The sequence below is a fragment of the Pelodiscus sinensis genome, chromosome 4 (genome assembly GCF_049634645.1).
Source record: "Pelodiscus sinensis isolate JC-2024 chromosome 4, ASM4963464v1, whole genome shotgun sequence".
Classification (NCBI taxonomy): domain Eukaryota; kingdom Metazoa; phylum Chordata; order Testudines; family Trionychidae; genus Pelodiscus; species Pelodiscus sinensis.
Genome location: NC_134714.1, coordinates 10,881,875 through 10,908,163, shown reverse-complemented (window position 1 = coordinate 10,908,163; position 26,289 = coordinate 10,881,875). Strand labels below are relative to the sequence as shown.

Genomic DNA, 26,289 nt, shown 5'->3' with positions numbered 1-26,289 from the left:
GCAAGCCCAGTTGGCAAAGAGCTTGATTAGACTCAACCCAGCATATTGGCCTTATTCCAGGTTGAACCTCTGTGGTCTGGAACTCTCTGGTCCGGCAACATCCATGGTCTGGAAGCCAACAGAGGTTGCCAGTGGCTAGGAACTCAGCCCTGCAGCCGTCTCTGGGGACTCTCTACTCTCCTTGGCCAACCTCAAAGTCTTTCCTTAGAGCTACACAAAGAGAGTGACGTCTGCTAATTTAAGTGGGGATTTGTCTGTAATCATGCAAAACCTGCACGGATGCCGAAAAGGAGCTTCGCCTGCCTAAGAATTAGAGAAGTGGTGGGTTAGCACTGTGAGGAGTGGATAGGGTTGCAAGGTGCAGGTGCTTTGTTAGCACCAAGGACACAAAAGTGCGGGTCTTTCCCTTCTGCTGTTCTCCCTTTGGGGCCACATTCTACTCCGGGTTACACGCCTGCAAGTGAATAGAAGTTACGGGGCCGGAAATGCTCTCAGATATACCAGAGTAAAGAAAAGGCAGTTCCTCAAATGTGGCACTTCCCAGGATTTTTTCTTCTTCTTTGGCTGCAGGCTGCAATACCTGACGCCTTCTCTTCCCACTGGTGCTTAAAGGACAAAATTTCCTTGGTGAGACCAATGCTTTTACAAACCAGCTGGCCGGAGAAGCAAAGAGAAACTTCTCAGGCCACTCCCTGGTTAAATGAGCAGCTACCTTTCAGGAAAAGTGTGTAACATTATAAATAGTTATGGGGGAGGGGAAGACTCTGTTATTTGGTGTTTACCTCAGACTTCTCTGAATTAGTTTAATATTCAAGCGCTGCCAGGCTCTCGGTCGGTCCAGGAAGTGGCCAGCCCAGGTCAATGTTTAACGGGGCTTACCAAATCAGGATTCAGGAAGGAAGGGTTTGGGGAGGCATAGCCATGGAAACTGGCCTACCGGACACCCAATCAGCTCTGCATGTGTGTGGTCAGGCAGACCGTGAACGTTGCCGTGGAGGGAACCTGGGAGCTTTACACACAGGCATTGCCTTCAAAGGGAGCCCAAGGCACAGCTCTGTGCAGCGGCCACGTCCAGGAACTCCTTCACCTAGTCTTTTTATGCGTTGAATGCCATAACTCAGCAAAATGGGCCTGAGCTACTCCAGGGCTCATCATAAGGTGACAAAAGTGGCCCCCGTGCAAACCAAAGAGGATGGGCTTCCTTCTCCTTGCACTGCAGCGGTGTGTGGATTTCGGAGCACCCTGGGAGACAGCTGTGCATGTTCATTCGCAGGCCTGGAGGAGAGAAATCCAGTGTTTCCAAGGCAGCTTCCACCCCTAAGAGAAACTCGGTATGGCAGATGCTCCACAGGTAACCTGGTCGTGGATAAGTGACTGCCCTTTCTACAGTGCTCCGACTAGCTGAGTGTTTGTGCTTTGGAGTTTGAATGATCTCTGTTGACCTGGCTCAGCAGCAAATCGTTGCATTTTAATTAAGACAAATGATGGGAATCTGCAGGTTTAGCAAATGCAATTGTGTGAGTGTGTGTGTACATGTTACTTTAGGCATGTGTCTAGTTCTGACATGCCCTGTGGGGGAAAAAATCAGCTTCTTTTAGAAAACTGTCTCAATTATTTATTTACATCTCAAATAGCCCAGCGCATGCAGTCCTTCCTTGTGTGAGTCATCCTTACACACAGAAAGTTGTCCCTGTGTCCTTGACTTCAATCGGACTAGCTGGAGAAGAGTTGCAGGACAGGTTCTAACCATGTATTTCTGTAGCAACCACTTTAATATGTTTCTCTATGTCTCTACTATGTGTGTATGTAGTTATTCGAGCTACACACCACCTGAGTTAAACCCAAAAGAATTATTCACCATTCGGGCAAGCCGATGTAAATCAAAGCAATTATAAGAATAGTATCAAGTTCTCCTTTTCACCAGTACATCTCAATGTTCTTTACAAGAGAAGCTGAGAATCACAGCACAGCTAATTTGGACCAGGGAGGCCCTAGACCAGAGTCTGTTACACACAGGTCTGGAACGGGAAACATTGCTTTAAATAAGCAAGTAATACAAACAATAAGGGAACCACTCCACCCTACCATTTGTATGTAAATACATCTCCTTTGACTTCAATGGGATTATTCAAATGAGTAAACAGATGCAGGATTAGGTCCTACTTTGTACTTAACAGTGAATTTCATTAGCAGTCACTGGTTTAATGTGCTTAGCAGGATTGGAAATTTTCCTCCTTCTATGCTACGTATAGAGCATATGAGAGGAAATGTACCGCTGCCCTGATAGAAGTCACATTTCAGGAACCGAGAGGGTCTAGGGATGAATATAGATTGGCTCTAGATATGCAGCATGACATTTGGAGTGTTTTGTGACAGCCACAGCACTTAAATAAATACTCCAGTTAGCAAAGAGCTAACCATGGGGTATTTAGCAAGTACATTTATGAAAAGTCATCTCTAGAAGTGTCATATTCCATTACATGTGCTGTTTTTGATAATAATAGTGTATCCCATTTGAATGATGAATTAGCTGGAGCCACTGTCTAACCGAACAAATATCTGTTACACAAAATGCTTTATTTTGTTCACAAAGATTCATTTCAGCTTGTGCTAAATTGCACTTTTCAGAGCAAGTGAGGTCTTTAAAAACTCTCAGAGAGGTAGCCGTGTTAGTCTATAACTTTGAAAACAATGAGTAGTCCTGTGGCACTTTAGAGACTTAGAAAAATATATTGGATCATGAGTTTTCATAGGTATAACCCACTTCATCCTAGGCCATCTGATGAAGTTTTACCCACAAAAACTCATGATCATTTACAGGGCTCGACAATTAATGTAATCGACTCACCCATGGTGAGTAGATTTTAGCCCGGTGCGGGCGTGCAGCACGGTCAGCGCATGTGCAGTGTGCGGTTCCGTGCGGCTGGAGAGCGGGGCTCGCCACCATGTGGCGACCCCTGGTCATTTATATCTTTGTTGGTCTCTAAGGTGTCACAGGACTACTTGTTGTTTCTGAGGTATCTTTGCTATTGAAGAGCAAAGGGAAAAAAAGCAGTAGAATTTCTGAAATTTAGGCAGGGGCTTCATTTGATTATTATCTGTATTGCAGTCATGCACAAGGGCCCATCCAAGATCAAGGTGCTGTTGTACTAGAAATTGTGCAGACCTCTGAGGACAGCCCCTGTCCTAAACCGCTTACTCTCCAAATAGACTTTGATTGTAAACTCTCTGGGGAGCAGGGACGTTCTTTTTGTCCTGTGCTTGTACAACACCTAACACAGCGAGGTCCTGATTCCCGACTGGAGCTCCTAGGTGCTACTTAGGCAACAGGGGCTGCACCATGGGGTGGTCAATGCCAGGTGCCCCCAAGGGAATAAACAGACATAAGTCAGATCCACGTAAGTCGGGGACTGCCTGTACATCTCAAGCCAAATAAATTATGAATAATAATGTTGGGAGGGGAAAGAGAACCCTACAAAGGTGAAATGACTTACCCAAGTTCATGCAGCAAGTCAGTTGAGTATCAAAGCTGGAACAGATCTCAGGTCCCCCTGACTCCCTTGCCACTAACTCGAAGGCCATGTCTTCATTAAGTAAAATATCGAAGTTGCCATGATCAATCTTCCGGAGTTCCATTAAGTGGGTCTAGTAAAGGCCCACTAAATCAAACTCAGAGGGTGCCCCCATCGGCAGCCAGTACTCCTGCTCCTGCACAGAGTAAGGGAAGGTGCCAGGAGCATTTGCTCCTGTAAGTCTTCTACTGTGGGGACGGCAGGCAAACTCGAATATATCTCAACTCCAGCTATTTAATTAACATAGCAGGAGTTGCATTTCTTAATTTGACCTTCCCCTTTAGTGTAGATCTGGCCCAAATCCTAGCCCTGAGCTTATGCTGCATTTAATGTTTTAATAATTCACTGTCTTTGCATTTCTATTCCACAATCAGAAATTGTGTAGGCACTAACTAGCCCTATGGATTTAAGAACAGTCATTTTTAAAAAGCAGAGTTTTGCAATCTAAGTTATAAATGGTTTTTTCCCGATAAATGGCAGGTAAACCTTTTCTCTTGCAAACTCAGCTGTTTGGGCCTTTTTCGCTAAAATGTGAATGTATTTAACTCAGCACATGTGTCTGTTTCTGTATTTGTTAAATAGTTGATAAAGCTTAATTTTGTGTTCCATAATCCTAGGTGCTAGAACTAGGGGTGCAGGAGGTACTGTAGCACCCCCTGGCTTGAAATGGTTTCCGTCAGACACAGGGTTTACAGTTTGGTCTGTGGCTCTCAGCACCGTCACTATAAAAATTGTTCCAGAGCCCTGTCCCACTGGTGGGGTTGATTTATTCCAGTTAAAGTCAAAGGACGTATTCCCTATACTCTCACTGGTTGTGACTGGTCAAGTGACTCACAAGGTTTTGTTTCTATTTCCTGAGTGTAGAAGTCAAGTGCAGATACTCAAATGTGTCCATTTAAACTTCTGTTTCCCCCAATATTAAAGCCCTCCACAGACACAAAATTTGTATCTGCAACTGCATCTGTACCCCCCCCAAAACGAGCTGCGGATATCTGCACATTTGCAGGGTTCTAGATACCAAATTTGCATCTGCATCCATATCCACATGAGCTGTGAACATCCACGGGTTTGCACGGCTCTACCAATACTGGTGCATGGCATTTTCCATATTTATTGGTGCCAGTACTAGCTGATAGCAGGAATGTCTGTGGAAAGCAAAGGACATGAACATATGTAACCCACACAACTGCTGTGTAATGACAGAGAGAATGCATTTGCTCAACAGCCTTAGCTGACAGGCATCTGGCTTTTAGCTCATGCTATAGCGGCTCATGCACTACACTCTAGGGCTACATCTATACTGCGTTCTCTTGCGCAATAAAATATGCAAATGAGGCAAAGCAGTGAATAGCGCCATGCCTCATTTACATACTTAATGAGCTGCCATTTTGCGCAAAGGGCTTTTTTTTCAGGCAGAACAGCTCTTGCACACGCGCGGCAATATTCATGGCTTCGCCTCATTTGCATATTTTCTTGCACAAAAGAGCGCAGTATAGATGTAGCCCTAGAGGTCCCAGGTTCAGTTCTGCCTGTCGATGTTATGCATGGCTAAAGGGAATTCATTGGTATTTTTGAGCAAATATTCAGGGAAGTTTTTTGCTGGTAGTCACTCAGCTCTTGTGTCCGGCAGATGCATTTTATTCACCATGTGCTATTTGTATTTTGAGAGCATAGGCTAAGGTAAATCATGTTACACTATAACCACAAGGTCATGAAGCTTTTATGTAATATAGCCTGCTAGTTAATGATTTGAGATTGTATTCAAACTGTTATTGGCTTCTTCTCCTTCTCTGTTCAAGTGCCCAGACCCATTTCTTTTGACATCATGATGGAAAAGGGAGAAACAAGTATTATTAAACGGCATCCTCCTCGAAGACTCCAAGTAAGATTAATTTAAAAGGCTACTTACAGAGTTATTTGGATGTAATGGGAGCATCCTGGGAATGTTTAGTATTTTCTGTAATCAGAATGAATTATATTGGTAAGAAATTATAGCTTTGCTGGTCATTATTGTAACTCAAAATTGAAATGAAGGCATTTTATAAAGAGAGTGGGTTTGATTATAATCCTTTTTAAGCTAGTGTCACACCATTTATTTCAATGGCCTTACTCCTGATTCACACCGTGTAAAAGGGAATAGTCTCTGCTTTTAAGAAATGTTGGACTACATAAAAACATGCTTCCTTTGCCTGTCTGCCTATCTGTCCTTCTGCTAGTCTGTGCACAGAAGCCCTCTATTGAATGGGTCATCAGAATTGCATGAGACCAAGTCTCCTCCTAGTGGAAGAGCCAGAATAAGTAGAAGCCTCAATCAATGCTAACCACTAACGTGCTTCTGGCCACATCTTCACTTACTGCAGTGGAGATCAATCTTCTGGCATTTGATTTAGTAGGTCTAGTTAAGACCTGCTAAATCAAATGCCGAGAGTGGCTCTGGTCCGCGCTGGTACTCCTCACAGTCATGAAGAGTAGGGGAAGCTGTTGGGATCATTTGCTCCTGTCAGCCTCCCTCTATGAAGATGGCGCCAAGCTCGGCTTAAGCTAAGCCAACTCCAGCTATGTGTTTTACATAGCTGGAGTTGTGTACCTTAACCTGACCTTCCAGGTCTAGTGTAGCCCTGGCTTTTTTCTAGCCATTTTCTTAAATAGTCCCCATCATCATCGTATCTGAGCCCTGCCTGATCAGTAATGGACTTAATCCTCACAACATCTTCATGAGTAGGGTGACCACCCAACCCGTTTTTACTGGGACAGTCCCATATTTGAAGTATGTTCCCAGTGTCCCGACGTTTTAAAAAAAAAAAAAACAGGCACATTGTCCCGTATTTCCCCTGCAGCAGGGGGAGGGGAGGAGCTGCCAGTGCTCAGGGCATCTCCCCCTCCCTCCCCACCCTGCATGCTGCGGGGCTGATCTTCATCCCTGCAGTGGGGCAGGATGCGCGGAGAGCTGCCGAGACTTGGAGCTTCCGCTGCTGGAGCCCTGAGCACCAGTGGCTCCCTTCTCCCCTCCCCCACAGAGCTGGAGCCTGAGGGCTCTCCCCCAACTGCAGGGCTGAAGCCCTAAGCACCTCTCTGCCTCCCCTCCCCCACCCCCGCTGCAGGCCTGAACCCTCAGGCACCAGCAGCCCCCGCCATATTTGGGGAAATACGGTCGCCCTACTCATGAGGCAGCCCTGTTTTACTGGTGGGGAACTGAGCCATGCAAGAGTCAAGAGGAGATCAGATTACCCACTATTCAGCAAAATTGAACTTTAGAGCTTGAAACCTCTCCTGCCTCTTGGCCGTGGTAGGATACGCTAATGGATTAATACATTTAGCTGCTCACCACTAGCAACATTATATTCACTGCTTTAGTGGCACTGGTGAAAGATTTACAGGCTGGACTATAGTTTGCAGTTAGCGTGAGTGAGGTACCATATTTTATTGTCTCAGATTGGTAGCCGTTTTAATCTGTAACTTTAAAAACAACTCGTAGTTCTGTGGCACCTTAGGGGACATCTACACAGCAGGGCTAAACTTGAAATAAGCTATGCAATTTGAGCTAAGCTAATTGCGTAGCTTAAGGAGAAATAGCTTATTTTGACTTTTGGCACTGTCAATAGAGAAGGAAGTCCAAGAAAGAGCACTCTTCCTCCGACTTCCCTTACGCCTCATACAATGGAGGTTACAGGAATTGGAGTAAGTAGTTCTCCAGCTCGAGTTGAAATAACTGCTTGTGTGTAGACACAGACTATGTTAATTTGGAATAATGTCAGTTATTCTGAAATAATGCTGCTGTGTAGACATAGCCTTAGAGACTAACAATTGTAGTTCAATGAAGTGGTCTGTCTGGATAGTCAAACACCAGTAGGTACTGTTTATTTGGACCAGCTCGGTATTCATTTGTTTTCTGTGACAACCACATCAAACCTAGGCAGATTCGTCATGATGTTAAATGGGCAGGTACATAAAATTTCCTTATCAAAGTGGGTGCAACAATTCCTGGGGTATAGGGAGGCCCCACACCTTCAGAATAAGCGATGCTCTCAACTCTATCTATATGCTCTTGCTTGCCGTAAGTGGGAATACCCAGAGGGGCCCAAAGGTTATACTATGGCCTGTCCCAATAGGCCTCTGGATTTTCTACTTCTCCACTCCCATGGATAGGCACGGGGGGAGATGCGGACTCACCACCTCCATAAGGGCTGGGTGGTAGTGGCTAATGCATACCCTATTCTTCAATACTGACCTTCTGATTTCTTTAATTTAGTTCCATTAATTAACAATCCAATTAGTCTCTGGTCCAAATATCTGGTTGTGTTTAATGAAGGGGACACAGAGCTGGACAGATCCTTCAAACTATTTAGGATCAATTGATTAGCTTGGCTGGTGTCTAGGTCTTTACAGGCACTGGATATTACTGCATCTACCAGCCTGGATTCTATACAATTTTTTTGGGCTATGACATAAGTGTTGCTGACAGTTTCCAGGCCCAGACCAGCCTGCGATGGTATCTGCTAAGTCCCGTTGCCGGATTAGGTGTTTACCAATTTGATTAGAGAATTATATTGGGGATATTAATGATTATATTGCTTTTGCTTATTAAAGGTTTCATATTTGATTGTTGTTGTAAAAGATGTAGTAATAGAAATAGCTTTTATGTTTGTACTAATGATGTAATGTTTAATGAAAATAAAGGTTTAGAAAGGTAGTTGTGCTTTCTAAAGGGGGGACTTGGAGGCAGGAAAAGGAAATAAGGGAATTTGTGTGCAGCCATCTCAGTCTTGTTAACAAGAGAGCAAGAGTCAGGCTAAGTCTGTGGCCTGACAATGCAAGATCTGTGATTAGATGCTGCCTTTGCCTCTTGCCTCCATACGGAGATAAGGATAGAATGCTGACTCTGGCAGGGACCTTGAGATAAGGAGCATCTGGGTAGAACTAAATAACTGTTAGCCATTGGTGTTTGTAATGGGAAGGAGACTAATTGTTATTGTTATTATATCTAATGGACAGTATATAACCTGCTTCATAATTGCTTGTATTCGAAGATCTGCCTTGGGGAGGGGGGGGGCTTCCCCCCCTGTCCGAACCAGTTTTTCCCTTGCTGCAGCTCGTAATAAAACTGCCTCTGGCTAGTGATAGAAATGTAGCCGTGTTAGTCTGGGGTAGCTGAAGCAAAATGCAGGACAATGTAGCACTTCAAAGACTAACAAGATGGTTCACTAGATGATGAGCTTTCGTGGGCCAGACCCACTTGCTACTTGTTGCTTACAAATGCAGAGTGAGGACAATGTTTTTTTCCTCACTAATGAAGCTAATTTAGTGACACTTCCAGCCCACTTAATTAGCCTCCTCAGTACCGGTCCTACAACTGACAGACACCTTTACTTTATCTATTATAAAATACTTGGTTTCTGTTATTCCTCTCCAGTTCATCACCTGATGAAGTGGGTCTTGCCCACGAAAGCTTGTCATCCTTTTCATATTTTTGTTAGTCTCTGAGGCTACGTCTACACTGAAGGATCCATTTGCATGAATCGTGATCTCATTTGCATATTTTCTGCCAATCCATTTTTGTGCTAGAGGTTTTTGCACAAAAACAAGCAGCGCGGACATTTTCTTTTTGTGCAAAACCCCCCTTTTCCGCAAGAGCCTTATGCCCCAAAAAAGGAGGTATACCGATCTTGTGGAAGAAGGGGTTTTTGAGCAAAAAAACTGTCCATGCTGTATTTTTTTGCGCAAAAATGGATCGGTAAAAAATATGAAAATGAGATCGCAACTCATGCAAACGAGTCCCTCGTTAGCATATTTTTTGCCAAGAAAACTCGTAGTGTAGACATAGCCTAAGGTGCCATAGGACTACTTGGTATCTTTTATTGCATTAACTTGTACTGGTGAGAGAGCTAAACTTTCAAACCACACTGCGTTCTACTTCAGATTAGATGAAGAAGAGTTGCGGAGGAATGCTGTGTAGCTCAAACACTTGTCTCTCTCACCAACACAAGATAGATGGCCCAGTAAAAGATAGCAGAAAGGCAAGGGGAGCGAGGTAATATCTTGGGACTGACCCAGCTTGCAAGGATACTGCATACTGTAATTTCTGGTGTTAGTTGCTGCCATCTAGTGTCATTTTAAAAATTAGAACAACTTCAGATTAATTTTGCAAGTGCTAAAGAAAATAATGTAAATGGAGACACGATGGGTGGAGACGAAAAATAAACACAAAACTTTTAACACATAGCTTGAGCTTAGGCCCCGATTCAGAAATGCACTAAAAGTCATACTTCATTTCATCCTTGTGTTGGGCAATATTTAAGCATGTGCTTCATTACTGTCCTGAATACAGGTGGCTGCCTTAATCTCTCTGGCCTAGTGCCTTAAAGGTTGCCATTATCACATGGCACATAGCATAGGCGGTCCAGAGATTTCTAGCAACATTTTCAAAGTGGTTCTTGGATGAACAACTTATAGTAGGAAGAACATTCCTGAAAGCATAGATGATTCCTACAACCATGTCTAGAGAACTGAGCCAAAGCCCATTGACTGCTGTGTCTTTGTTAGGTTGGATGGAGCCCAAAAATTATGATGACAAAAAAGCGTCAGAGACTCAACTCTGAAATTTCCTGTTTGCTTTAAGCGATAAGCTTTTTATGATTCAATTAGTGCATTTCTTTCTTTGCAAATCAAGGAGGACATTTTAGTCCTTGCAATGATTTGTTATATCTGGCTAACTTATGGTTACAATTTAGGTGGTGTTAATACACCAGGATTAAGCATGTGTCCAGTCCTCCCATTAAAGGTCCCGGAAAGACATCTACTGGCTTTTCTGGGAGGAGAACTGGGACCCCAATACTACAAACAGGTACTATTGGTTCCTGCACAATAAAGACTTTTTTTTATCTCTCTGTAGTTTTGCCCATTTGCAGCAAGTATCTTAAGTGCTTAAAAAGAAACTCCAAACTCAGCTCTCTGTGAAGTGATCTGTGGTTTTTAACGACGAGGAGTCCTGTGGCACCCAATCAAGTCAGAGAGGAAGTGGGTCATTCACAGCATTTGGTGTGGAGCTATGAATATCGAGAGCGGGTACACTGCCTTTGTAATGTGTTAACCAGTCGACATGCTTATTCAGTCCTAAGTTGATAGTGTTGAATTTGCACATGAATTCCGGTTCAGCTGTCTGCCACTGTAATTGGGTTTTGAAATTCTTTTGTGGAAGGAGGACCACTTTCAAATCCATTACTGAATGTCCAGGGAGATTAAAGTGTTCCCCTATCGGTTTTTGTGTAGTCTCTAAAGTGCCACAAAACTCCTCACTGTTTTTGCAGATACAGACTAACACAGCTACCTCTCCACAGTTTTTAAGTCGTCTTTTCACCTCGATGATCGATATCATGTCCAGTACAATGATATTGATTGCAGATTAAAACAACTTCAGATTAGAACACTTGGCTTTCATAAAATAGTTGACCGACGTTGCTTGAACATTTTCCAGCAATAGAATTTTTGATGGGAAAAAGAAATCACGGGGGCATTCTCTGGTCAGCTCTATTAAGAAATGCGAAGTGTGTTTTTATGTGAATAAAGTTATCCGAGTGAAGGGACTGATCTTGCCTCCCTCTTTCACCTGGAATACCTTATCCCCCTGAGATCTCCCACTGAATAAGGTCCTACTCAATATAACATTAGAAAAGAAGCAGCATGTGGGGAAGAACTGGCATTGTCCCACCATATCTTTGGGAGATCTTACTGAAGAAAAATGTATCATGGTGGGATTGTCTGTAGTGCCACTGGGAGGAGTGGCCACAGCCCTCCAGGAGCTATGAATGGTGGGGCATGATTAGGCAAATTCATTCAGCTTGCAACACATCCAGAGAGCTACCACCACCAAGAGAGGCTCGCCCAAGCTGGTTCAGACTGGATTCTCCAGAGACCAACAGACTAAGATGACTCAGGGCCGTTTTTTGATGGATGGGAATTTCTTCCTAAGGGGGTCTTGATAGGCTTTGGCTACTGAGGCCCCTGGGATTGCTGGATAACCACAGGTAAGTTTTTTATCATTTGTATAGGAACTCTGATGGTTTCTATTGTTTTCCCTGTAGTGCTTGCTTCTTGTGAAAAGTGCTTGCTTAGAAAGAGCTGTGTGGAAACACCGAACTGCTGGCAATTACACTGTTCAAAGCCTCTGAAGAGAGACAGAAGGGCAGACACAGAGGCTACGTCTACACTGACATGATTTTCTGGAAATACTTTTAATGGAAAAGTTTTTCATTAAAAGCATTTTTGGAAAATTGCATCTAGATTGGCAGGACACTTTTCCGCAAAAGCACTTTTTGCGGAAAAGCGTCCGTGGCCAATCTGACACGGTTTTGCACAAAAAAGTCCCGATCGCCATTTTAGCCATCTGGGCTTTTTTGCGCAAAACAGTACTGTGCTGTTTACACTGGCCCTCTTGTGTAAATGATTTGTGCAAGAGGGCTTTTGCCCGAACGGGTGCAGCACAGTCTTTCCGTAAGAACACTGACGATCTTACATGAGATCATCAGTGTTCTTGCAGAAATTCAAGCGGCCAGTGTAGACAGCTGGCAAGTTTTTCTGCAAAATCATATGATTTTACGGAAAAACTTGCCAGTCTAGATACAGCCAGAGTGTCTGAGCTGTCTGGCTTGATGGGGATATTATAGTGTAAGCAGGAAACTATGCAGCCTGGTAAAACCCTGGTCAGGACAGAGAATAAGGTGGCTTCCTGTCCAAGAGAGATTACACTGGGAGCCTAAAATGTGTGTCCTTGAGGAAACATGGAGAGGTATACAGGTGGAGGCACCCTGAGCTGTGGCAGCATGGACTAGCAGTTAGGGCTATGGGTTAGGACTCAAGAAAGTAGGCTTCTATTTTTGGCTCTGCCACTTATCTGTTGCATGACCTTGGACATGTCATTCTACCTTCCTATGCTTGAGTTTCCCTTGACACCCTGCGTCTGTTCCAACTGTAAGCTCTTAGGGGCGGAGACTGTCTCTTGCTAGGCGTAAATACTCCACATCTAGCATATGAAGGCATTCATTTCAGTTGGTGCCTCCTACTATACTGTGATATAAATAAATAATAAGAAGAAGAAACAAGCTGAAAGAAAGCACACATCTTTTAAAGTTTAGATTGTATTGCTGTAACGCTAACTTGGGCGTTTCTCCTCAGTTCTCCCAATTCATTATACTATGGCTCTCCATGAATAAATGCCAACAGATGCTGAGCTCCAAAGAGATCTCTGACTATTTACTGCTCTTCTGTGCCTATTCCGGGTCCATGTTGCCAGAGCTAGAGCTGGGGGGAAAATGTCAGGACCGTTTAATGTCTGGCTTTTGTTTTATTGAGCGCATGGCATGGGGAACGCTGACTGTTAGAAATATTGGACTTGCAGAAACTTGAACCCGCTGACCTGCCGCAAGTAATCACATCTGAAATGCTCCTCAGCCAGCAGGATGGGGCAGCGGTGCGAAAAACAAAGGTAGGTGTTCCTGCGGTAAGAGGGAAAGTCAGGCAAAACTGCCACATTCGCATCCCTGCCTAGCACAGCACTCTGCGAAATTCAAGTAGTCTGCAGCTTTCTAGACACTGCTTTGGTCATTTACAGGGCCTGAACTGAAGCCCAATGGAGTCAGAGTGAGTCTCCTCACTGGATTTTGGATCTAATTCATAGTCAGCCACTTCCCACCAGGCGTGCTGCATCCACCTCTCTCCCTAATCTCTCATGAGAGACCAAATCACTCATTTTAAGACCAAATCGTCTACTAGACGATGCTCATGGAGCCCCATCACAGCCAACGTGGTTGCAGCAGCGTGAGTGCAGGTTGTTTATCCCAGGCGGCCACCTGAGAGCAAATTGACCACAACGATGAGTATATGGGAGGGATGGGCAGAGGAGTAGAAATCTGACATTTGAAGAGCATTTGAGCAGCTCTTTTGAACAGCTGTCTGGGCCCGAGAGTGTTCCATTTCAGGCGGGAGCCTGGTGAGGCCATGGAAGTCAAGGGGAAACTTCCTTTGGACTCCACGGGGGAATACTGTTAGGCCTCTGACTGGCACAAAGAAAAGACGAGGGCGGCTGCAGTCTCTTCCTCGTGAGCAGCCTGGCAGATGGGCTCAAGCTAGAGCAATTGCAGTCTAGCACCTGTAAGCCCAGGAGTCAAAATGCCATTTGCTAATATTGAGGGTCTCTGCTTTTTGAATGTTCAAGGGGAAACCCTTAAGGGTCAGCTCCTCGGACGTATTTGGATACCTCACTCACCTGATTTAACAGGAGTTAGACCCCTAGGGTACGTCTAAACTACATGTCTCTGTCGGCAGAGGCATGTAGATTTGTTTGTTCAGCAAAGGCAAATGAAGCCGCGATTTAAATGATCGCGGCTTCATTTACATTTACATGGCTGTCGCACTGATCAGCTGTTTGTCGGCTCGCGCGTTAGTCTGGACGTTCCCCCTGTCGACATCAAAGCCCTTTATCGGCAGCCCCGGTAAACCTCATTCCACGAGGAATAACGGGGCTGCCGACAAAGGGCTTTGATGTCGACAGGGGGAACGTCCAGACTAGCGCGCGAGCCGACAAACAGCTGATCAGCTGTTTGTCGGCTCAGCGCGGCAGCCATGTAAATGTAAATGAAGCCGCGATCATTTAAATCGCGGTTTCATTTCCCTTTGCCTATGTGTCTAATCTACATGCCTCTGCTGACAGAGGCATGTAGTCTAGACACAGCCCTACAGACCTCTGCCAGCTGAGCATCGGGGCCTGGTTTTCAGAGCTGTGGCCAGCAACTGGCTTCCACAGCAGGCAAGCCGCAGTCCCTGTGTGCAGTAAGTGTTCTCACTGTGCTGAGTGACATTGCACTGGACTTCATGGCGGGTGGTGCCTGTTTGGTTTTAACCATGGAATGCCTTTATTTGCTAATTGACTTTGAGTGCCAAGGACGCTTTGAAAAAAACACTCATGGGAGTTGCAGCTTTCCTCTTGTGACTTAATACACTGCTCTGTAACATCACAGCGACAGCACAGATGAGGGCGGTATTTATCAGAGCAAGAGGAGAACAGCGCGAGCGCCGTATTGTCAACCCCAGGTGTTGAAAAGTGACGGGCCAGTCCCCTCCCCCCTAATCATGAGATTATTTTTAAAATCTCATTTTAAAGCCAGTCATGGGGCGGAGGGTGGGGGGAGAGTTCTTTTATTTGTCGCCTCCTGTTGGCCAATTTGGGGAGGGGGGTGTCAAATTTTCAACTTCTCTGCAACCTAGTGGGTCAGAAACTTACCTTTCAAAAAAAGTTACACGGAGATCAAGCAATTAAGTGATCCCCATTGTTGGAGCTTTAAGAAAGCCACCAGCTATTGTAGGCCTTGCAATCAGTTGATCAGCGTTGATGATGCTGCAAAGAAACTCAGTGAGTGGCCTCTTCATGCACGGAAGGGTATGAAGACAGATTTTATAGCGATTAGCAGATGCGTGTTTCAAACACTGTTTTCTTTCTTTTGTTATTACCCTGCAAGGAGCTGGAGAAGCAAGTGCAGACAGCCAAACACTCCTCTGGAAGACGCCAGCACTTGCACAAACTGCAGATGTTAGAAATGAACCGCAGGCGAGACGAGGTAAAGCCGCAGTTTGGAAGGGGTTGGAAAGAAGCAGTGGGAACTGGAATGATAAAATCCAGGCCCGGGCTCAGCTAGGCTGTAACCAGGCCAGTAGGGCTGGTTGCGCAGCATCTGGATTCAGCTCAGGAAGGGAGACTCCAGACTCTTTTCTCTAATGGGCCGGGTTCCTCTCTAGACCCAGCCTTTGTCTTCATAGCCTCTTGCGTCTGCTCTTTGGTCCTCAGCTTTGTATTTGAATGTCATGACTCTTCAGTGGTTGTCATTGTGCCACCTACTGGTGGATTAGCCACTGGGCCAACGGGGCCTTTACACGGGGGCCTCAGTCAACTGGGGGCCCCCCAAAATGCTTGCTGGGTGCTCCGGCTTGGGTGCGGGCTTGAGGTGCCGGGGCTTGCCCTTCTCTGCCCTCCTTGGCTTATGCACCAGGCAGAGCACCAACCCTGTGCACCAACCTCATTTTCCCAGCAGGGGTGCCAGGGACTGAAGGGTTGGGAAGGGTCTTCCAGTTGCTTTGGCCCCGGCCCTCCCCCCCCCCCCCAAAAACCCTCATCTGCCCCTGCAATTCCATTGCCAAAATGACATGAAGGATTTTCTGATGACATCAACTCAATGTATTGACTCCCAAGGCCAACTGGAGCTAGCATCGTGCCTGAAGAGCAGTTCTCTGGGCCACATTCTATTGTCACACTCTTATTGACCCCCGTGAAATTGGACTCAGGTAATACAGGTTGAACCACTGTAATCTGGCATGCTCTGGTTTGGCAACATCTGTGGTCTGGCATGATTTTAGTTAGCCAGATGTGCACGTATGAGGGTGGCCGTTACCTGTAGTCCCATAAAGTGTATTTAGAGCCACCAGTTCTGGCTCTCAGTCTCCTGTGCTGTTATTTAGCTCTAATTTACCCTCAAGGGTACCTCTACACAGCACCATTATTTTGGAACAATGGACGTTATTCTGAAATAACGTATTGCGCGTCTACATAGCAAGCTCATTGTTTTGAAATAAATTCAAAATAACGGGCTTTTTACTCTGACTTCTATAAACCTCAATGTAGGAGGAGTAAGGGAAGTCGGCGGAAGACTGCTCTATTTTGAAATAAGTGCTATGTAGATGTGCCCAATTTCGAAATAAGCTATTTCAACTTAAGCTATGCAATTAGCGTACCTCAAGTTGCTTAGCTTATTTTGAGTTTAGCCCTGCTGTGTAGATGTACCCTAGATGTACCCTAAATGTCCTCTAACAGCCAAGAGTGGTAGTCGAGTTAGTTTGTAACTGGGGAAAAAAACCCTAAAAAAACAATGGATGGTCCTGCAGCACCTTAGGCTTTGTCTACCCTACAAGTTTTTGCGGCAGAGAGTATGCTAATGATGGACTCATTAGCATGAGTCGCGATGTCATTAGCATATTTTCTGCTGATGCTTTTTGTGCAAGGGGTTTTTGCGCAAAAAGAAGCAGTGTAGCCTCTTCCGTTTTGTACAAAAATCCCCTTTTGCGTAAGATTCTTATGCCTCTCTCTTCTTATGCATTTGAAAAGGGCAGCGCTGCATGGAGCTGGGGGTCAGCTGGGGACTCCAGCTGACCCCGGGCTCCGCCTTGTGCTTCCCCTTTGAAACGCTGTCCCAGTGCTTCAAAGGGGCAGCTCTGCATGGAGGCCGGGGTCAACTGGGGAGACAAGGGGACCCCGGGCTCCATGCAGCGCTGCCCCGTTGAAACGCCATGGTAGCATTTCAAAGGGGAGGCACACACAATTAATCACAATTAACTTTTTTAGTTGCTTGACAGCCCTAGTTATTTGACTAGTTATATGAGTCTCTGCTGATGCTTTAGAGAACAAAAGCCTTGTATTTATCTCAGAACCTAAGGGTGTGTCTAGACTACAGTAAGTCGACAGAATGCGGCAGTTTTGTTGACGGTGGTAAACCTCGTTTTCCACGGAATAACGCCTTTTTTCAAACGTACTCTTTCGAAAAAGGGCGCTATTGAATGCAAACTGTGCTTTTTCGAAAGAGCATCTACACTCTCTTTCGAAAAAGCGGCTTGCTTTTCTACAGAACTGGTTGTAGTCTAGATGCTTTTTTTCAACAGAGGCTTTGTCAACAGTATCTATCGACAAAGCCTCTGTCGAAAAAGGCGTGCAGTCTAGATGTAGCCTAAACTTCCTCCCTCTGCCAGTAGGGAGCAGGCTGGCTCACGCATGTTATCTCCGGCAGTAGTCATTACCTTAATGATAAGGGCCCACTATAGCAGTCACTGCTGGAGTTTTTTTCTATGGCTCTACGATAGTCACATAGACTGTGGTGCTGGAAATCTCACGTTCAGTCCTGCCTGGTGGATGTTGTTTTATATGCTCTCTCCCTCCCTCGCTCTCCGTAAGGCAGAGACAGGCCTGAGGAGACAGTGTTTCCCAGTGGCTAAAGCACTGGACAGAGTGAAAAGACCTGGGATCTGTTCCTAGGTCTGCTCCATGGCATCCTTGCAGCCTCCTGTTTACAGACGGAGAAAATAATACTGTGTGAAACATTGAGACTTTCCGAAGAAAGATGCTATACAAGGGCTTGGAGTGATTTGTTTTTCTTAAGTTACATGATGGGAATGAAGATACAAATATCAGTAGGAGGGAGAGAAGCACAGAGTTTAGTATTTTGTTCCGTAGATGGTCATTGAATTTAGTATCTGTTATTTCCTGGAAAAGCCGAGCAATTATTCCTTATTTGAAATATTAGCCCTCTGTTGACCATTGACCACAGATGAACTGAGAACTAGGGATGTTAATGGGTAACTGGTTAAATGGTTCTCAGTGATGCTTACCAGGTAAAGGTTAACTAGTACCACAGAAGCAGCCCCCAGCCCTTGGCTCAGCTGCGGGCACAGGGTCGCTCCAGCCCTGACAGGCTCCCCATGTGGGCTGGGAGCTGGCAGCCCCCATGCAGGGCCAGCTGCAGCAGCCCCCACAGGGTGGGAGCCATGGTGGCATCCCCCATGGTGGGGCTGGGAGCCGTGGAAGCTGGAAGCCATGCTGGCAGCAGCACCCTCACACGGAAACCGGAAGCCACAGAGGCAGGCCCCGTATGGGGGGTCTAGAGAGGCCCCATCTGCCCCCCCTTTAATCGGTTAAATGGTTAAACACAGTGTTTGTACTGCATTTAACCATGTAACCAATTAAAAGGATTTTACATCCGTACTGAGAACTCAGGTAGATTGCCAATCAGACAGGGCCCAATGCTGCAAACTCAAAGTTATTCAAGTGTGTTTCTGTTTGCAGAATTAGGCCTTTTGCCCAAAGGCATGCTGAGTTTAGAGGGCAAACCTTTGAGAAACAAGTTACCTATTTACTCCTCTATTCCTCATACAGATGAATCATTTACAAAAGCAGGAGGAACAGGAGAGAAGTCTCCACAGGGAGGCAAAAATCAACAAACAAAAAACGGGGGAGCTCAAGGCTAAGAAAGTCCTGGGAAATCTTCAGCAAAACAATTGCTCTGAAGGTGAAGACCTTGTCCCCATCGAGCATGATCAAACTTTTAATAGAGATCATGGTAAGTGGAGTCATTTTTTCCATGAGATGAAAACTTCCAAGCATCAAGTAAGTTTCATTATAAGGAAGCTAGTGATTGGTGACCTTAAACACCTTGCAGCTTTGTGGTCACCTGGAATGTCCTTACATGAGGCAAAGATGGAATTCAGCATGGCCTCCACGAAGTAGAGTTAAATATGGCAGCACTGCGATAAGATGTAGGATTGGGCTTTGTGTTTCTCTGCACGGACACTGCAGCAGTGTGGGCTATTCCTGCAGAGTGCATGACGTTAAGGGTGCATCTACAGTGCACCTGTAGGTCGACATGAGATACACAATTTGCATAGCTCAAATTGTGTATCTAATTTCAAAATAAAGCGCTATTCTGAAACATCCCTCAACCCTTGTGGAACGAAGGTTACAGGGGCACGGGAAGAGCACGCCCGTTATTTTGAAATCTATTTTGAAATAACGGGCGTGTTTGAAGACACGGAATAGTTATTTCGGGATACTTCTGGTATCCCGAAATAGTGCTGCTTTCTAGACGTAACCTCAGACAGTAATCGAGTCTTTATTTTCTAAGATTGACCACTTACTAATTAAGACATGCCCAGTTAATTTGACCAACAAACTGAATGAAATGATCCTGGCAGTTTCTTCAATGCAGCACAGATATTTACATTAGAAAAGAAACAAAGTAAAAAACCAAGCTACCCGAAAAGGCTTGATTTCCCTGCATGGCACTGGGCCAAGTTCATCCTTGCTGCCAATACATGGACCTGCAGGATGTGAAACTCCGGTGTGGTTGCGCTCATTAGCAGAGCTAATGGGACTTTAGGCTGGTGCACTGCCTTGTGGTGGACGTTGGTATAACAAGCTCTCCTCATTTATCACCCCCTATTAATGCTTTGCTCCATGACTTACCCTGAAGGGCTGTGCAGGAGCAAAGCGGAAGTCCAACAAACAAGAGCACCTCAAGTTCAAGCAAGTCTTTGGCCTGAGTCCTGACACTCCTGGTCTCTGTGGTCTTTGCACCCCCTTCCCAGTGTCTGGCAAAGGAACTCAAAGGAACTTTTTCCCGAACTCCAGTCTAGGGACCCAGGGCTGTCCTTACCTGGATGCAGAATAGGCAGCTGTGTAGGGCACCTGAAAATCTGGGGCACCGCTGGGTCTTCATGTCCATTCACCCGCCTCTTCTTATCCCTGTTCTGTGACTGCTTCCTCCAGAGAGGATCTAGATAATTTAAAAGTGACAGAGTCCGCCAGAGCGATTGGCAGAACACTGGACCTGGGAAAGAGCCGTTCACGTGGGAATGAAGCCATTGAACAGGCATTTGCCAACCCCAGGTATATTCTGTCAGTTTCTGAATTTATTATGTTAGTAGACAAGCCCTTAGTTTAAAATTTGCTTTAAAAATATTTCACTAGTGTGTTGCTGAAGACTATAAAATCCTCCTCCTCCCGGGCTGCCATTGGGGCACCAGTTTAATAGTACTGCTTTGGGCCCCATAAATCCTAAACATGGCACTGCAGGGCCCTATAATAAACCAGCAAGATCTGTCCAGTCAGGCACCTCCTCCCCCCCCCCCCCCCACACACACACACTTACCTTTGGGATTCTTCCTATCTCAGCCTGCTTGCTTTTCTCACCTGCCCCTTCCTGGGTGCTTGACTTCTTCTCAGGCTCCCCTAGAGCTCAGGCTCTGCTCTGCTTTCAGGGCCAAGCCTCACAGGACTCCTGCTGGAGTTCGCTAACAAATCCCACAACACAAGCAGCGAGCTCAACCATGGCCGTCCGTCTGCACCCTTCATGAGTCACCCCCCACCCTCAGCTCAACACTGATATCCCAGAGTTGCCCTCTGGGAGTCTTGCCCCTATTTGGAGACCTACGCCAGGAGCCAGCTCCCCGCCCGTGGCTTTTCCCAAATTCTCATCTCTTGGGGCATCACCTGGGGCAGGTTTGGGTCAGGAACTCCCAGGATCTTGTCTCCTGGGTCTTCCTCTAACAAAGCTTGCTCAGTCCTTTTAAGGAAACCTGGTTCCTTTCCAGGTAGGAGGGCTAAGGCACCCACCTACCTCCCCTTGCTCCAGGTGATGAATTGAGCTCTCCGTCTCCTATTAACCCTCTCAGGACCAGCATGGAGTTCACACCCATGCCACAAATACAGTTATGTGGTGGGGAGGGGAAGAGAGAAGTAGAGTGGGAGAGGCACTTCCAGGCAGGTGAGAAATTGGGCAGTGATTGACTAGAGTCCTCTGATTGAGGGGTGCTGTTGGGGGTTTCTCTAGGTGGGAAAGGAGAAACAGGGCCCAGAATTCCTGTCAGCTCTGGGGTCTGGAATTCCTGTCAGCGAGCCTGCACAGCAGAATAACTTTGGTCTTTAGACCCATCCGGCAGGCTGGGATCATGCGAACAAATCTGAGGAGAGCCAAAGAAAGCTCCTGGCGAGAGCAGTACGTGTAATGTTTTTGCTTCCTTAGCGTTGAGAAGAGAAAGGAGCAAAAGCCACGGTAGTTAGACTTCTAGGAGAGCATTACGGGCACAATGGAGAACAGGACTTCCAGACAATCTGCTTCTATTTTCAGTGCCAGAGTTTTCCCCACGGTCTGTCCAGTTTGTACACGTCTCCATAGCAACAGGAGGATGTCACAGGGTACAGTTCTCATTACCAGACTGGCGTCTCCTCCTAGGGATTAACTCCAGGCCAGCACCCCCCTCCAGCATCTGCACACCAGCACTCTGCCTCTGCTCCCACCTGTGGCTCCTCTCTTAGCTCTACTGCAGCAACCTATTTGCGACCCCGCCCTCTGGCTATGTTGCCATCCATGTTTCCCACTCCCTACCCTATTGTCCAGTCACTTCTCCAGCCGCAAGTGGTGAGGAGGAAACCGAGGCCTACCCAGCTCCAGCTCAGGCACCTTGTAAATACCAACCTCCTGCTGCTCCTCTATAATCTCTATTAATGCTGCTCCATTTCTCTAGGCCACTTCCCCATGGCCCTAGCACCTACTTCATCCTCACCCTCACCTCAGTCCCAGGAGCTAGCCACTGCTCTGTCCAATGTGTTTATAGTTCTCTCAACCCTCTGGGGATACAGTTCTTACTCTCTGGGCTCCCAGAAGCAACTGATTCTATGCTACCCTGCCGCTCCCTTTTATCTGAGCCTGCAAGCCCTGGATTGGTTGCTCCCTACAACTCCTTTTTGATTGGCTGTGCTTCATGCAGCCTCTCTGGGCCACTCGGAGGACTCACCTCCATTGCTCACAGGCCACGCCAGGCCTTAGCTGACTGTACTGAAAAATGACATGGGTTGCCATTTGGATAGCTAGAAGAACATAACCTGCCTCCTGATGGAATACCTTGAAATGGGGCTTTGTGATTGAATGGCTGGAGTCAGCTGAGGACAGCAAAACAATATCCAGCCAACCCTGAAGTGACACTGTTCTGGAGAGGGGCTTTTGAGACTAAGCCGGAGTCTGACTCCTTTTGATGAAGCATTTGAGTGGCTACATCTGCTCATTCCATGTACGTGTGTCCCTTGGCAGAATTTGCTCAATATCACAGTGACTCATACATGACCTACCTGTCAGGTTGCAGTGTAGTTAGCTGCTAATTACACTATGCTTAAGGCACAGTCCTAGCAATTAATACAAATTCACTGTGGAGAGGGTTCCTGTCCCCGCTAATTCATTTGATGAAAAGTCACAGAGGGGAAGTCATGTTAATCTGTATCTTCTGGGGGGGAAGAGGAGTCCGGTGGTACCTTATAGACTAACAGATTTATTAGGACATAAACTTTTGTGGGTAAAACCCACTTCATCAGATGAACTGGAGTGGGAATTACAGAGGCAGGAATTTTATACACACCCACCCACCCACCCACCCAAACAAGGAAGTCCATTGGATGAAGATGTCATTCCAAACTCTTTCTCTGAGCCTTTGAACTCTGTTTACACTTTTTTTCCCCCACACTGCTCCACAGTCTGATTCAGATATCATGGTCCATCCAGACTAATGTCAATGAAGTTGTAGACATACAATGGTGAGGTATGAAACAAGCTCTTCTGAGTGTTTTGAAGTGGGGCAAGATTCAAATCTCTGCAGTAATAATGTCACTGAAATAAATGAAGATTGACAGTGATACAGCTGGGATCAGAATCTGGTTACTTTGTCTGCACCCTCATTTTCTTAGCACAATTTAACCTTCCTCTTTACACTTGTGGGTTTCCTCTTCTTGATTTGTGAAGGCCCAGCACTGTGTAGGAAGCGCTATTGTCATAATTATATCAACTATCTTCTGCTTATACTACATAATCATAACTAAGAGCTGAAGGCCTGTGTTGTTGCACAGTGGTATAGTCAAGGCCATGATAAAAACTTGAACATGACTCAGATCTTCAAAAATGGACAGTTCCAGCCTGCGTATGCCAGTGACGATTGAACCTGCTAGTATCTTGAACAAAAAGAGCTCTTAGCCATGCCTGAGGCTGTTTCTCTCACTTAACTCTGACTCAACAGTGAGAGAACAGCTACCATATCATAGAATCCGAGGGCTGGTGGCAGAGACCTCAGGAGTCAAAGTCCAGCCCCCTGTCCGAAGCAGGACCAACCCCAACTAAACCATCCCAGCCAGGGCTTTGTCAAGCCAGGTCTTAAAACCTCTAAGGATGAAGAGTCCACCACCTCCCTAAGGAAGCCATTTCAGTACTTCACCACCTGCCTAATGAAATAGTTTTTGCTAATATCCAACCTAGACCTCCCCCACTGTAACTTGAGACCATTGTTCCTTGTTCTGCCATCTGCCACCACTGACAGGTTCTCTAGAACCTCCCTTCAGGACGTTGAAGGCTGCTATCAAATCCCCCCTCACTCTTCTCTTCTGCAGACTAAATAAGCCCAAATCCCTCAGCCTCTCCTCATAGGTCATGTGCTCCAGCCCCCTAATCATTTTGGTTGCCCTCCGTTGCATCCTCTCCAGTGTGTCCACATCCTTTCTATAGTGTCAAGGAGAGGAGAGATTATATGAGGAGAGATTAATAAAACTGGGACCTTTCAACTTGGAAAAGAGACAACTTAAGGGGGAATGTGATGGAGGTATATAAAATCATGACTGGTGTGGAGAAAGTAAATAAGGAAGTGTTATTTACTTGTTCCCATAACACAAGAACTAGGGGTCACCCAATGACATTTATAGGTAGCAGGTTTAAAACAAACAAAAGAAAGTACTTCTTCATAGAACATAGTCAACTTGTGGAACTCCTTGCCAGAGGATATTGTGAAGTCCAACACTATGACAGGGTTCAAAAAAGAGCTAGATAAATTCATGGAGGATAGGTCCATCAATGGTTATTGCCCTGGATGGGCAGGAATGGTGCCCCTAGCCTTTGTTTCTCAGAAGCTGGGAATGGGCAACAAGAGATGGATTACATGATAATTACTTGTTCTGTTCATTCCTCTGGGACACTGTCAGAAGACAGGATACTGGGCTAAATGGACCTTTGGTCTGACCCAATACGGCCATTCTCATATTATGTTTTTAACAGACATTTTAGGCTTCAGAGAGATATTTGGGGTTATTGGGTATGCTGATTATGTTATTAGGTGGGCAATTGCATTGATTTATATTGAGAGAGTTGTACTGAGAGATTGATGTTGATTTCTCCAGGCAGTGAGTGAGAGGTGCGCATTGCAGGAAAGGCTATGTATGTTTCAGGTTACTGTGTGTGCAAGTTGTATTGTGCTGATTCATGTTTGGGAGATTGTGCTGGAAGATTTGTGTTGATTTATGTAGGTGGCAGTTGGGTATATGGGTGTGGCATCTGGGCCAAGAACTCCTCCCACTGTGCAGTCTCTTTCATACAACCTATGAAATTGTTCCATGCAAATTAGCTGCAGGGTCAGCGTGGTGATTGGTTGTGTTACCTCTTATATCACAGTGGCGGAGGACACTTGACATGGTGTCAGTACATGTCAGTACTACCTAGCGGTAGTTGTACACAGTACGGATGTAATTTATAAAGTCAAAATGGCTGGAAACTTAAATATCAAGAGGGTAACAGATCAGGGGTGCCATTTCAGATTTTGGTAGGGAGAGGCCGACGTGTGCATGCCCTGATGGGGAGCGGGGAGAGAGTGAGAGAATATGGGGGGAAGGGAAGAGGACAGCGGCTTCAGCAGTGTTGCTGAGCATGCTCAGTACAAGCCAACCAGTAATGTGGGAGGAGGGGAACAATTCCATTCACCCTCCCTCCCCCCACTCACAAACACATCACCTCTTTCTAGGGCTACTAAGGCACTGGAAAATTGTAAGTTTTTTGGCAGATAACTTAGCAATTAGCTTAAAAGAAAGAAAATTTAAATTAGACACATTCAGCTCTAATATTAACATGTTCTGACATCTTATGGCAAGTCACTTAAAAGACACTGATTAGCCGTAACATTTTAATATATCGTCTTAGTCTTTCTCTCTCTCTTTCTCTCTGTGCAGTTAGTAAAAAAAGTGTCAGATCTCCTCAGCTCTATTCTCAGTGCTGGAAGTGGAATGGGGTTTAGTGGGTTACAGCACGGGCAGATACATTTGGGCTCTATATAACATCAAAAGGGCCCTACTGGGTCAGATCAATGGTCCCTCTAGCCCAGTATCTTGTCTTCCAACAGTGGCCAATGTCAGGTGCTTCAGAAGAGGTATTCATCAAATGGTCCATCCCCTGTTGCTCATTTCCAGCTTCTGGCAAAGAGAAACTAGGGACACTACAGGAAATCCCTGTGTTAAGACAGCCCGAGTTCCAACCCCCCACACTTATGACCATTTTTGTAAGTGCGGAAAGGGGCTGAAAACCCCCGACTTACATCCTCAACCCCACATTTACGATGTATAATAAATGTGGGTTCGAGTTACAACCCCCCCAACTTGCTACACTTCCCCAGGAACCAATCACGTTGCAAGTCAGGGGGGGTTTGCAGCACTTGGATCTGGCCGGTCGCTTTTCCTGGCTTCCCGGCTCAGTGCCCGATGTACACGCAGCGGGGGTGGAGAATTGGCAGGAGAGTGGCCCGAGAATTAAAGGGTCTGCTTCCTTTTTTTTTTCCTCAACCAAATTTGGTGGCCCCTATGGGGGGCTTGCATGAGAAAAGGTTGTTCACCACTGTGCTACAGCACCTGACACTTCCAGTCTGAGAATCTTTTTTACATAAGGAGAAAAAAGAAAAATAATAGTTTGCTTTGCACACATTTTGGAATTGGGTCTTGGATTCCTCCGATGTGACTCCACCTATCCATAGCAAGCCCTTGCTAACCCCTCAGCAATTGGGTATACTATCCAGTGTAATTAAGAAGATTTTCTTGTTTCTAGGAAATACTTGGGATGGAGAATTCATAGTGCGACATGAGGATGCTGAATCCTATCCAAATAAGAGCAGTAAAGTGGAAATGTGGTTTGTAAAGCCTCAGGATCCTAGAGATCTATTTTGGGACAGCTCTAGCACTGACTCAGAGGAATGGAAAAGAGAAGAGAGAAAGCTCAGTCGTAGACCTGCACTAGTGAGAACCAGGACGGAGAGAATCCCTCTGTTTGATGAGTTCTTTGATTAG

General features: G+C 45.8%; 1 protein-coding gene across 2 annotated transcripts; it reads left to right on the top strand.

Moving 5' to 3' along the window:
• The first annotated feature begins 1,125 nt into the window (after positions 1-1,125).
• On the top strand, positions 1,126-26,289 carry CCDC198 (coiled-coil domain containing 198). 2 transcript variants are annotated; one of them, XM_006135241.4, is made up of 6 exons: positions 1,126-1,351; positions 5,372-5,454; positions 12,964-13,050; positions 15,080-15,178; positions 18,535-18,718; positions 26,051-26,289. In XM_006135241.4, the coding sequence occupies exons 1-6, from the start codon at positions 1,126-1,128 to the stop codon at positions 26,287-26,289; spliced, it is 918 nt and encodes a 305-aa protein (XP_006135303.2). The 2 variants fall into 2 exon arrangements, with proteins under 2 accessions (XP_006135303.2, XP_014435104.2); XM_014579618.3 differs by having other exon boundaries at positions 1,194-1,331.

Coding starts and splice junctions, on each gene's coding strand:
- CCDC198 (XM_006135241.4), top strand. CDS start 1,126: ATGGGCCTGAGCTACTCCAGGGCTCATCATAAGGTGACAAAAGTGGCC. Junction 1,352..5,371: donor GTATGGCAGATGCTCCACAG/GTAACCTGGTCG, acceptor TCTCTGTTCAAG/TGCCCAGACCCATTTCTTTT. Junction 15,179..18,534: donor TGAACCGCAGGCGAGACGAG/GTAAAGCCGCAG, acceptor TTCCTCATACAG/ATGAATCATTTACAAAAGCA.